Here is a 14154-nt window from a genome sequence, read left to right as displayed (position 1 = left end):
GTAAACATCACAGGATTCCAAGGGAATGTTCTTTAGCCAACACAATTGTGGCTACAGTCCAAGGTCCTGTAGCCGCAAGCACACCTCATAATTTCCCCAGAAACTGTACCCTCCCTAGTTATCTAAAAAATAAGTAATTCTGGAGAAAAACTTTGAAGGATGGTGAGTAAATTTTTTAAACTGCTTCCTGTAAGCAAAGTAAACATCACAGGATTCCAAGGGAATGTTCTTTAGCCAACACAATTGTGGCTACAGTCCAAGGTCCTGTAGCCGCAAGCACACCTCATAATTTCCTCAGAAACTTTGACCTTTCTCGCTCTGATTTAACCCATACAGTCAAGTAACTGTAATTCCATTGGTATTTGCATTATTTGATTAATGTTAATATACTGTTCAGTTTATCATCTTCCTTCAAACCATATAGGGGAATTATGTTAGGTTGTTTGGCCAATATTGACCCCCTACAATCTTGAAATAGATTTGCTGGAACACCAGTTACAGGACGGTACATGGTCACAGGTGAATCATGTAAATTGTAGGAACAATAGGCGATAAAAATACTCTTTGTTGGATTTCTATTTGTAGGCAATGAAGAAGGTATTTCAGTGCCAAAAAGCATTTGGTGCCAACTGTATCAGGCTCAGAAAGTGTGAGGGGATAGGTAGAAAAGCAGAGTTTGTCATGGAAAACCTGCTAGCGAGTAGGTTATATAGGTTCATAGAGTAAGTCACCATGGACACTGACCAAAGGTTTTTGTTACCTCTCTTTCTGGAACGGAAAGTATGCCTCATTTCAGGGTTAACCAACTCAAAGTTTTCACTAAACCCGCTTCCTGGAATAACCCCCAGGACCATTTGCAGAGGGTCCAGTGCAATATGGTCAGGCACTACCCTTATATGTTAACACCATATGTCGACAGATGAAAGGTTAAACTGGAAAATATTATTTTAAGAATCTGGCAGAAGTAACTTTATGACTTTGCCTGCCAGTTTAACCGGCACATCCACTTTTGAATGTGGTAAGAGGGGGCAGGGACTTAACTGTATTTAATGGATTTGGTTTCTAGTGTAGCTGTTACCTGGAAAAATCTGTCTGGTGAGGAACATCACAACTTTTGCTACTTATTCACAACGGCCCTGTAAGTATTTTAGTTTAGGTCTAAGTGATAAATGTTTTATCAGATTATGAAGACCTTCCGCTTGGCAAATAAATGCTGCCCTTTTCATGACAGCAAAAAGCCAGTGTTCGGACTTAATTGTAGGCTATATATTTGAATATCATCTTTTGTCATTTTGGTATGTGCAAATTGGTTGACTTATGGAAATGCCATAATAACATGGCATGCCAAAATACAATGTGTTGGCCTATCTAATTGGCTAATTTATACAATCATTGTAACTAAACAGCAATTTTCTTTTTTCTTAAGTTCATTCAAAACCACAAAAAATAGCCCTGCTGTGTATGTAGCCATCTTCATAATATTCATTAGAGTACATAAATGAAAAAAACTGAGTAGCATTAACGCACTATAGCTCTTCCATATTAAGAATAATGGGCTGGACGATATGGACATAGTTTATGCTTTCTCACAGCTCTCTTTCCTTGTGTCATTGCACACATTTCAGAAGGCTTTTCGGCATTTAGTTGGGCAACATGCCTGTTGTAGATTTGTAGTAATTGCATTGCACTCCTTTTAACACTATTGTCAATTAAACACAAGTGTTACACACACACACACACACACACACACACAATAAATCAAAGCATGAATTGTAGAGCCTATTTTAGTTGTATTGTTTTAACCTTTCAAATGCTGGATTTCTTTTTGTCGATAGACCCCATTGTTATTACCTTGTCAAATGTTTTATCAAAATACTGCATCCCTTTTGTTTATAAAGATATGTTCTAATGTAATACAAAATGACTGGATTGACAGAAATGGCATCAATGAAATTGCATTCCTAAAAATGTTGAAATGTAAAAAATGGTATTGTTTGTGCTTTTTACAAGACAATACATTACTAGCTGTTGTGCTCGCACATTGCTGTATAGTTCATTGAAATGCAATGAGCAGTTGTAAAATACTTGATTCCGCCAGGTTGATGATGTGTTACTTTCCAAAACTACTGGTGTTTCCATGCTGAAAGGCTGTAATCAACATTTGGTTATCAGAAAACCAAAACCCCTTTACGTTAGGCTTCAAAGTGAATGCCAAAATACATTTGGAATATCTGGAATTGTCTACAGGCAAGTTTTTGGCACAGGTGAAACATTTTAGATGAGTTGAGAAAATGCTAGATGTCTTTTTTGATAAAATATAGATTCCTGTAATATGTATTAATGTGTTCCATTTCTTTTGAAGATTCACATCACATCAAGAATGTCATACCTTTCACCCATCTTAGTTATTGGAGGACAAGGAGGTTCTGCCTTTGACTTCAGTGGTACCAAGAGTGGAGCAACACTGAAAAAGATATGGGTGTGGGTTGTGAGCTCGCGGGTGAAGGCTTTGAAGATTTGGCTTACTGATGGTCAAAACCAAGAATTTGGAAATCCTGCAGGTGATTTTTCTGAATTTGAGTTCAAAGATGGAGAGCATATCACCAAGCTTTCACTGTGGGGAAATGGTGCTGGAACACGTTTGGGTGCTATAAAATTCCGAACAAGTTCCTCACGGGAGTTCTTTCCTCAAATGACAGAATGGGGGCTAAAAACTGAGTACCCTATTGATGTTGGCTCTGGGATCTGCGTTGGACTTTGTGGAAGGTCTGGTTCAGACATTGATTCCTTAGGTTTCAAATTCATTGATACCATCAAGTCTACCAAATTGAAGGATGTCCAGTATCCCACACTTCATGATGTAATACCCCAGGTGGCTGTTGAGGAAATCAAGTCCATGACCTACGAAAACAAATCTACTGTCACTCAAGAATACAAACTGGAAACCTCTAAAACGATCACCAAAAAGTCATCGTGGTCTGTGACCAACAAGTTAGAAACTAGCTTTAACTTTGAGGTGAAAGCAGGAATTCCAGAAGTAATAGAAGTATCTACTGGATTTAGCTTCACAGTGGGAACAGAAAGCACACATACCTTAGAAGAAGAGACATCCACTACTGAGACTCTGTCTTTTCCGGTTAGTGTTCCTGCTGGGAAGACCGTACATGTTGACGTCACTATTGGTAGAGTTACAGTTGATCTCCCTTACACTGCCACAGTGGAAATTACCTGCCTCAATAACAGTGTTCTGAAGTTTAACACCAGTGGAACCTACTATGGTCTCACTTACACAGATGTAAAAGTAGTTACAAAGTAAAAAACTTACTGTAAGTCGCTATGGATAAGAGCGTCTGCTAAAATGTAAATGTAAAATTCTTAAACTGTTGCGTAGGCAGATTCACAATGATTTATGTGATGGCCATTTGATAGGTTGTTGTATAAGTCATAAGAATAATTTCTATGTCTAAAATAGTTATCTGAGGACAAATCAATGTCATCAAAGAAACCATAGTTTAAACTGATGTGTATAACTTGTGAAAGAGACCATGGGACAACATGGGGAACTATTTGATTACGTTTGAAGAATGGTGACTTTTAGGGAAGTCAAGCATATTTTTACAGTTTTCCAAACACATTTTTAATGAATTTTTTTCTGTTTTTCAAAATGACATAAATCGTTGATTTCAATGTGTAATGATATCACCCCGCAAAAAATCTGTATAAATAGAATACAATCAACTACAAAAAAAACATTGCTTTTTGAAATGACGTGTCAAATCCTAAAGTCCGCTGTTGCAGTAGAACTTCTGAGGGTGTATAAAATCCTGTTCATATCAATGTTACTTCATGTAAGACAACTAGAAAATTGATAGGCAATTTCACCTCTATGATTTCAGTCATTAAAAGAAGTGCTTGACCAAATTGTATTTGGTGTTTGAGCCTTCGTGCTTGCCTTGTGTATCAGTTAAAAAAGTGTGGTGTGGCTGAGTTTCCACAGCATGTGGAAGTCTACTCAGTTGCTGTTCTAATCATTTTGTAAAACAATCCATCAATAAAATCTAGCAATTCAAATTTTCTTTGTGATATTTTTCTTCATGAAAAGCTAATTTTCCAAAGGACACCTACTTAGTTTTCCAAATTGATCCTAATTTTAGAAATGAACCTGACGTGAGAAGCTTTTCTACTATTGTGGACACCCGTGAAGGTGTTTGTTTATTTTGTCTTTTTCCACAGGGGCAGTTCATAAAAGTGACCACTAAGTGATGCCCTGGAACTACAATTACAATTTGACCATTTATTTCTTTATTAAAGACAACACAGGTGACCATAAGCATGTACACTAGTATGTGTGAATATAGAACTGTATATAGCCTATATGTGTGTATGTATGGGTATGTGTACCGTAGTAACCACGTAGCTCACTCATGCTTTGACCTTGAATGACCCCCAAAAATGACACAATCAGGGACAGGTTTAGCCCAGGTAGGGCATTTATTTAACAGAAAACACAAAAGTATCGTCCAAACATCTCACATGATCCTGGTGTCTCTCTAAGCTGGACAAAAAAGATAACAAGAAGGCGTGTAAGTTTCAATGCGGCTCTCACCTCAATTGCTCCCTCTTGATCCCCTTTACTGGCCGGCTTTTATGCTGTGCCTCGCCCTGATTGGCTGACGAGGCGCAACTGTGGTCCTTGTTAGCTGGCCGGGAAGCGAGAATCTGTAGTACCTCCCCTGGATCACTCGATCACCAGGATTGCCACAGTATGGGATGTACGTCAAAAACAAACAAACACCTTGAGTGATGCGGTATTTTGTTAATCTTGTATATATCGGCTCTGTTCCTTTGTGAAAATGTGTTGTTTAGTTTTTTTCCTTTAGTCCTGTTGGTGTGATTGTGTTTAAAAGAGTGACCCACTTCCTTTCTACATGGCTCCGCTGGGTTGGACGTGCGTATGGTTGGTTAGGTTATCGGGGTCTGGCTGCGGGGGTTTCTAATACATTTTCTTTTTCTGTAGTGAGTGGTTGGTGTGGGGTTTGGCAGTTGAGGCATGTTACTGAATTTGGTTTGTATGTGTGTATTGGCATATCTTAAAGAAAATGCTGTATGGTTCCAGATCTGTATGGTTCCATAGGTGGGTGTGTGTGTTGTGGAGTGCATGGTGTAGGGGCCTGATTATGGGTGAGTGCTTACTAGGGGGATTATTGCCCTCTGCTGGTCTGGGGAGGGAGTTGTGGTTGGTGGTCTGTTTCTGTGATTTGTGGGCAGAGGAACAGGAATGATAGAGAGGTTAGGTTTAGGATTAGAGGTGGGGTGGGGTTTAGATTAAGGTAACCCTATGTGTGTTCTCCCTTTTAGTAGAGGTTCCCCCCAAGCCTGCTTCCAAATATCGTCCTTCTCTCTTCCTACCTCCCCCCCCCCCGCCCAATTCCCAAATATAACACCTCCTCTGCTCTGCAACCCTGATCTTAAACCTCCTTTCACCCCTCCTCTTTCTTTGCACTTATTCATTTATTTAGGTCTTCCTGTAAAAAAAGGAAAATTCCTATTCATGCTTTTCTCTTAAATCTTCCTCCTTCCTTTTTTACTTGGGTCTAGATAATGAGCCCCTGTGCCATGCACACCGGACACTTACCTTAAACCCCCTCCCAGTCCCAGATCTAAATCTAAACCTCCTTTCAACCCCACCCTCTTTCCTAACTCAAAAATAAGGGGACATCTGGGAGCTAAGTTAACCATGGGTAGGAGGCTACCTGGAGGTAAGACTTGAGGTCAGGGAATTCACTACCTCAACATAAATAAGACATTTAGTAAATAAGCAAATAGGTAATTCATACGGTAAGGGGAAGAAAAAGGGGTAAAGAAGTGCTGACGTAGCAGAAGTGCAGGCTATCCCAACATGCTTTGGAGCCAGGGTTTTCTGTATAATGTGAGTATTCCACAAAAAGGCACACACAAATATATATACATGTTTATAATACATTTACAAAGACACACCTTAGTAATCCAACCCTTTGTAATCCCCTATCCGTACAGTCTGTTCATTTCTGGAACCTTAGATCACCAAGAGAGAGCAGTCATCACACCTTGGCAGAGAGGTTTAGATCAGGATCAGTGGAGGGGTTGTGGTTAGGGGTTAGAGGCGTTAGAAAAGGCGTTCCAGGTGGCAGCAGAGTAAAGTTCTGGAGCAGGATCCAGGATAGGGTTGGGGTCAGGGAGGAGGCTAATGCGGACCGTGGGCCAAAACTGGCTTCTGAGCAATAATATCTGTCCCGCCAAATCATTGTGATTATCTGTTTTTTTGCTGTTGCCATTTTGCCAACAAAAAAGTGAGAACATGTGTGTTTTTTTGCATCAATATTTTATGTAAAGCCTAGTTTTTGTTCCCAAACTAGTTCTGACCTAATTTGGAGTGGCAAGGCCATTTTAAAGGTGCAATGCTTTGTCTCGGGTGCCGTCTAATATAATTTTAATTGCAAACATCGACAGCTTCATTGCAGATAATACCCTATATAGCATATAATTCAGTATGGAAGCCACGGAAACACAAATTTTCCCCTCCAAAAATTGGAGAGTAAAACGGAATGCTTATATTACATAAAGCAGTATTTGCACTAAATTAAAATATTATTTTTTTAAACATTTGCATGGGATCACGGGGATAAAGGATACGAGGGAGAGAAATTGGGAGGGAAGGTAAATAGGGTGGGAAGGATCCTACTCCAGGCTGTAAACATGCTGTCTTGGAGAGGGGCTGTGTGTGTTGTTGTTGGAGGAATGGTACGTGTGGAGTGCTTGCAGTGTAAAGTGGTGTAGTGTGTGTGGTGTATGAGGAGTATGATGTACAGTATGTCCAGTGTGTGAGGTATATAAGGTGCATGTGAGGCATGGGGTGTATGTAGTCTGACTACACCACTTAAGATTAAAAGCACCTAGGAACTAAGAAAGGTTTGTTCTGAGATGGAGGAGCAGTGTGTGGGATATCCAAAGGAAGCAGACTAAAAACGATTAAGTAATAAAATAAAGTTGTATTTATTTGTGAGATTAAAGGTATTGGTTCCAATGAAGGTGAGAGTCAATCCAGTCTCCAAAGAGAGTGTCCCACACCTCCTTTGAGCCACTTGACCTATCTGTCAGTGTCAATTTGTGTCGGGCTCAGAGGACACAGGCCAAAAGTCAAACAGAAAATAACATTTGGCGACAAATTATTCACCATTACACCCAAGAAAAACAGTACAATCTCCACAGAGAGTTGTCCTATGCCCACGCTTCCAGACAGGAGAGAGCCTGGCATGGACTAGGTGGAAGTGGGGGGTGTGGCATCTTGTGGGTGTCCATTTGTGCTCAGGGTCTCTCATGAATTGTTTTGTGTTGTACTGTTATTAGGTATTTGTTTGATATTCCCATTTGTTAATCTTATTTCTTTTGTCTTCCCAGGGAGGAGGGGAAGCACTTTGTGTGTTAGGCAAGACGCCCTGGGCTTACATCACCCGTAGGGTAACTTCCTTGTCTAAGCACATTAGGTTAGATGGGCCCCCCAATGGTGGAACCAGCTCCCCACCTCCATCAGGGACACTGACTGTCTCCCCACCTTCAAGAAAAGGCTCAAGACGCACTTGTTCCGGGAGTACAACGGCACATAGGAATGCTTGCTTGATTGGACCTGATGTTAGTTTCCTCCAGGATCACAATGACTCTTATTGAGAGACTTTTTGCTCTTGTAGGTTAGTTATAACAAAGTTAACTCTTGAACTCTTGTACTCGCTGTGAAATATTTTACTGTTGATTGTTCTTCTACAGGTACAGTCTTGCACTTTTTGGGGTTCATGTTGTTTTAATTTGTAACTTGTATAACTGCATGCTCTTATGGGTCTTCCCTTTGGCACTTGTTTAGTTTTTCACAATGTATGCTTCATGTTTTGGCTGCTTGCAGTGTTTGGGACTACCTCATTGTCATTGATCAGTGACCTATGCTCTTTTGTAAAGCTCTCTCTTGGAAGTCGCTTTGGATAAAAGCGTCTGCTAAATGCATAAATGTAAATGTAGATCTGGGCGGACCACCCCCTGTATTTTGGTTAGGGCGTTCTGCTCGAGCGCCAGTTTAACAGGTATTGTTTGTTAGGTAGTTAGGACAGGTAAAGGGGTGGGCTGTTTATATTATTATTTTTTGCTTTTTTTTTTCAACAAGTCCCTCAGTAAGTGTCATTGTGTTCCTGGAGGAAATAAACTAACTGTAAAATGTACAGAGTTGTCTAAGTAAGTGTCTTAATTCAGAGCGTTCATGACTTCTAATAATATTGTTTATGTCCTACATCCCACTCTTTCAGCTAATAAGTTGCGGTGGTTCCGAGAGTTGAACTCCCCAGGTGCTGTAGCCGCAAGCAAACCTCACAATTTCCCCAGAAACTGTACCCTCCCTAGTTATCTAGAAAATAAGTAATTCTGTAGAAAAGCTTTGAAGGATGGTGAATACATTTTTTAAACTGCTTCCTGTAACCAAAGTAAACATCACAGGATTCCAAGGAAATGTTCTTTAGCCAACACAATTGTGGCTACAGTCCAAGGTCCTGTAGCCGCAAGCACACCTCACAATTTCCCCAGAAACTGTACCCTCCCTAGTTATCTAAAAAATAAGTAATTCTGTAGAAAAGCTTTGAAGGATGGTGAATACATTTTTTAAACTGCTTCCTGTAAGCAAAGTAAACATCACAGGATTCCAAGGGAATGTTCTTTAGCCAACACAATTGTGGCTACAGTCCAAGGTCCTGTAGCCGCAAGCACACCTCATAATTTCCCCAGAAACTGTACCCTCCCTAGTTATCTAAAAAATAAGTAATTCTGGAGAAAAACTTTGAAGGATGGTGAGTAAATTTTTTAAACTGCTTCCTGTAAGCAAAGTAAACATCACAGGATTCCAAGGGAATGTTCTTTAGCCAACACAATTGTGGCTACAGTCCAAGGTCCTGTAGCCGCAAGCACACCTCATAATTTCCTCAGAAACTTTGACCTTTCTCGCTCTGATTTAACCCATACAGTCAAGTAACTGTAATTCCATTGGTATTTGCATTATTTGATTAATGTTAATATACTGTTCAGTTTATCATCTTCCTTCAAACCATATAGGGGAATTATGTTAGGTTGTTTGGCCAATATTGACCCCCTACAATCTTGAAATAGATTTGCTGGAACACCAGTTACAGGACGGTACATGGTCACAGGTGAATCATGTAAATTGTAGGAACAATAGGCGATAAAAATACTCTTTGTTGGATTTCTATTTGTAGGCAATGAAGAAGGTATTTCAGTGCCAAAAAGCATTTGGTGCCAACTGTATCAGGCTCAGAAAGTGTGAGGGGATAGGTAGAAAAGCAGAGTTTGTCATGGACCAAACCTGCTAGCGAGTAGGTTATATAGGTTCATAGAGTAAGTCACCATGGACACTGACCAAAGGTTTTTGTTACCTCTCTTTCTGGAACGGAAAGTATGCCTCATTTCAGGGTTAACCAACTCAAAGTTTTCACTAAACCCGCTTCCTGGAATAACCCCCAGGACCATTTGCAGAGGGTCCAGTGCAATATGGTCAGGCACTACCCTTATATGTTAACACCATATGTCGACAGATGAAAGGTTAAACTGGAAAATATTATTTTAAGAATCTGGCAGAAGTAACTTTATGACTTTGCCTGCCAGTTTAACCGGCACATCCACTTTTGAATGTGGTAAGAGGGGGCAGGGACTTAACTGTATTTAATGGATTTGGTTTCTAGTGTAGCTGTTACCTGGAAAAATCTGTCTGGTGAGGAACATCACAACTTTTGCTACTTATTCACAACGGCCCTGTAAGTATTTTAGTTTAGGTCTAAGTGATAAATGTTTTATCAGATTATGAAGACCTTCCGCTTGGCAAATAAATGCTGCCCTTTTCATGACAGCAAAAAGCCAGTGTTCGGACTTAATTGTAGGCTATATATTTGAATATCATCTTTTGTCATTTTGGTATGTGCAAATTGGTTGACTTATGGAAATGCCATAATAACATGGCATGCCAAAATACAATGTGTTGGCCTATCTAATTGGCTAATTTATACAATCATTGTAACTAAACAGCAATTTTCTTTTTTCTTAAGTTCATTCAAAACCACAAAAAATAGCCCTGCTGTGTATGTAGCCATCTTCATAATATTCATTAGAGTACATAAATGAAAAAAACTGAGTAGCATTAACGCACTATAGCTCTTCCATATTAAGAATAATGGGCTGGACGATATGGACATAGTTTATGCTTTCTCACAGCTCTCTTTCCTTGTGTCATTGCACACATTTCAGAAGGCTTTTCGGCATTTAGTTGGGCAACATGCCTGTTGTAGATTTGTAGTAATTGCATTGCACTCCTTTTAACACTATTGTCAATTAAACACAAGTGTTACACACACACACACACACACACACACACAATAAATCAAAGCATGAATTGTAGAGCCTATTTTAGTTGTATTGTTTTAACCTTTCAAATGCTGGATTTCTTTTTGTCGATAGACCCCATTGTTATTACCTTGTCAAATGTTTTATCAAAATACTGCATCCCTTTTGTTTATAAAGATATGTTCTAATGTAATACAAAATGACTGGATTGACAGAAATGGCATCAATGAAATTGCATTCCTAAAAATGTTGAAATGTAAAAAATGGTATTGTTTGTGCTTTTTACAAGACAATACATTACTAGCTGTTGTGCTCGCACATTGCTGTATAGTTCATTGAAATGCAATGAGCAGTTGTAAAATACTTGATTCCGCCAGGTTGATGATGTGTTACTTTCCAAAACTACTGGTGTTTCCATGCTGAAAGGCTGTAATCAACATTTGGTTATCAGAAAACCAAAACCCCTTTACGTTAGGCTTCAAAGTGAATGCCAAAATACATTTGGAATATCTGGAATTGTCTACAGGCAAGTTTTTGGCACAGGTGAAACATTTTAGATGAGTTGAGAAAATGCTAGATGTCTTTTTTGATAAAATATAGATTCCTGTAATATGTATTAATGTGTTCCATTTCTTTTGAAGATTCACATCACATCAAGAATGTCATACCTTTCACCCATCTTAGTTATTGGAGGACAAGGAGGTTCTGCCTTTGACTTCAGTGGTACCAAGAGTGGAGCAACACTGAAAAAGATATGGGTGTGGGTTGTGAGCTCGCGGGTGAAGGCTTTGAAGATTTGGCTTACTGATGGTCAAAACCAAGAATTTGGAAATCCTGCAGGGGATTTTTCTGAATTTGAATTCAGAGATGGAGAGCATATCACCAAGCTTTCACTGTGGGGAAATGGTGCTGGAACACGTTTGGGTGCTATAAAATTCCGAACAAGTTCCTCACGGGAGTTCTCTGCTCAAATGACAGAATGGGGGCTGAAAACTGAGTACCCTATTGATGTTGGCTCTGGGATCTGCATTGGACTTTGTGGAAGGTCTGGTTCAGACATTGATGCCTTAGGTTTCAAATTTATTAATACCATCAAGTCTACCAAATTGAAGAATGTCCAGTATCCCACACTTCATGATGTAATACCACAGGTGGCTGTTGAGGAAATCAAGTCCATGACCTACGAAAACAAATCTACTGTCACTCAAGAATACAAACTGGAAACATCTAAAAAGATCACCAAAAAGTCATCGTGGTCTGTGACCAACAAGTTAGAAACAAGCTTTAACTTTGAGGTGAAAGCAGGAATTCCAGAGGTAATAGACGTATCTACTGGATTTCGCTTCACAGTGGGAACAGAAAGCAAACATACCTTAGAAGAAGAGACATCCACTACTGAGACTCTGTCTTTTCCGGTTAGTGTTCCTGCTGGGAAGACCGTACATGTTGACGTCACTATTGGTAGAGTTACAGTTGATCTCCCTTACACTGCCACAGTGGAAATTACCTGCCTCAATAACAGTGTTCTGAAGTTTAACACCAGTGGAACCTACTATGGTCTCACTTACACAGATGTAAAAGTAGTTACAAAGTAAAAAACTTACTGTAAGTCGCTATGGATAAGAGCGTCTGCTAAAATGTAAATGTAAAATTCTTAAACTGTTGCGTAGGCAGATTCACAATGATTTATGTGATGGCCATTTGATAGGTTGTTGTATAAGTCATAAGAATAATTTCTATGTCTAAAATAGTTATCTGAGGACAAATCAATGTCATCAAAGAAACCATAGTTTAAACTGATGTGTATAACTTGTGAAAGAGACCATGGGACAACATGGGGAACTATTTGATTACGTTTGAAGAATGGTGACTTTTAGGGAAGTCAAGCATATTTTTACAGTTTTCCAAACACATTTTTAATGAATTTTTTTCTGTTTTTCAAAATGACATAAATCGTTGATTTCAATGTGTAATGATATCACCCCGCAAAAAATCTGTATAAATAGAATACAATCAACTACAAAAAAAACATTGCTTTTTGAAATGACGTGTCAAATCCTAAAGTCCGCTGTTGCAGTAGAACTTCTGAGGGTGTATAAAATCCTGTTCATATCAATGTTACTTCATGTAAGACAACTAGAAAATTGATAGGCAATTTCACCTCTATGATTTCAGTCATTAAAAGAAGTGCTTGACCAAATTGTATTTGGTGTTTGAGCCTTCGTGCTTGCCTTGTGTATCAGTTAAAAAAGTGTGGTGTGGCTGAGTTTCCACAGCATGTGGAAGTCTACTCAGTTGCTGTTCTAATCATTTTGTAAAACAATCCATCAATAAAATCTAGCAATTCAAATTTTCTTTGTGATATTTTTCTTCATGAAAAGCTAATTTTCCAAAGGACACCTACTTAGTTTTCCAAATTGATCCTAATTTTAGAAATGAACCTGACGTGAGAAGCTTTTCTACTATTGTGGACACCCGTGAAGGTGTTTGTTTATTTTGTCTTTTTCCACAGGGGCAGTTCATAAAAGTGACCACTAAGTGATGCCCTGGAACTACAATTACAATTTGACCATTTATTTCTTTATTAAAGACAACACAGGTGACCATAAGCATGTACACTAGTATGTTTGAATATAGAACTGTATATAGCCTATATGTGTGTATGTATGGGTATGTGTACCGTAGTAACCACGTAGCTCACTCATGCTTTGACCTTGAATGACCCCCAAAAATGACACAATCAGGGACAGGTTTAGCCCAGGTAGGGCATTTATTTAACAGAAAACACAAAAGTATCGTCCAAACATCTCACATGATCCTGGTGTCTCTCTAAGCTGGACAAAAAAGATAACAAGAAGGCGTGTAAGTTTCAATGCGGCTCTCACCTCAATTGCTCCCTCTTGATCCCCTTTACTGGCCGGCTTTTATGCTGTGCCTCGCCCTGATTGGCTGACGAGGCGCAACTGTGGTCCTTGTTAGCTGGCCGGGAAGCGAGAATCTGTAGTACCTCCCCTGGATCACTCGATCACCAGGATTGCCACAGTATGGGATGTACGTCAAAAACAAACAAACACCTTGAGTGATGCGGTATTTTGTTAATCTTGTATATATCGGCTCTGTTCCTTTGTGAAAATGTGTTGTTTAGTTTTTTTCCTTTAGTCCTGTTGGTGTGATTGTGTTTAAAAGAGTGACCCACTTCCTTTCTACATGGCTCCGCTGGGTTGGACGTGCGTATGGTTGGTTAGGTTATCGGGGTCTGGCTGCGGGGGTTTCTAATACATTTTCTTTTTCTGTAGTGAGTGGTTGGTGTGGGGTTTGGCAGTTGAGGCATGTTACTGAATTTGGTTTGTATGTGTGTATTGGCATATCTTAAAGAAAATGCTGTATGGTTCCAGATCTGTATGGTTCCATAGGTGGGTGTGTGTGTTGTGGAGTGCATGGTGTAGGGGCCTGATTATGGGTGAGTGCTTACTAGGGGGATTATTGCCCTCTGCTGGTCTGGGGAGGGAGTTGTGGTTGGAGGTCTGTTTCTGTGATTTGTGGGCAGAGGAACAGGAATGATAGAGAGGTTAGGTTTAGGATTAGAGGTGGGGTGGGGTTTAGATTAAGGTAACCCTATGTGTGTTCTCCCTTTTAGTAGAGGTTCCCCCCAAGCCTGCTTCCAAATATCGTCCTTCTCTCTTCCTACCTCCCCCCCCCCCCCGCCCAATTCCCAAATATAACACCTCCTCT

At 39.7% G+C, this 14154-nt stretch overlaps 2 protein-coding genes across 2 annotated transcripts; both read left to right on the top strand.

Moving 5' to 3' along the window:
• The first annotated feature begins 2368 nt into the window (after positions 1-2368).
• LOC146232718 (aerolysin-like protein) lies at positions 2369-4057 on the top strand. Its single transcript, XM_084690596.1, has one exon. The coding sequence runs from the start codon at positions 2381-2383 to the stop codon at positions 3314-3316; it is 936 nt and encodes a 311-aa protein (XP_084546722.1). The 5' UTR covers positions 2369-2380; the 3' UTR covers positions 3317-4057.
• A 7012-nt stretch (positions 4058-11069) lies between these two features.
• Positions 11070-12758, top strand: LOC146232717 (aerolysin-like protein). The gene has a single exon (XM_084690590.1). The coding sequence runs from the start codon at positions 11082-11084 to the stop codon at positions 12015-12017; it is 936 nt and encodes a 311-aa protein (XP_084546716.1). The 5' UTR covers positions 11070-11081; the 3' UTR covers positions 12018-12758.
• Positions 12759-14154: the final 1396 nt, after the last annotated feature.

Source organism: Hypomesus nipponensis, chromosome 24, assembly GCF_054491055.1.
Source record: "Hypomesus nipponensis isolate SF chromosome 24, ASM5449105v1, whole genome shotgun sequence".
NCBI lineage: Eukaryota > Metazoa > Chordata > Actinopteri > Osmeriformes > Osmeridae > Hypomesus > Hypomesus nipponensis.
The sequence above is the reverse complement of the archived record's forward strand: the minus strand, read 5'-3'. Positions and strand labels throughout refer to the sequence as shown.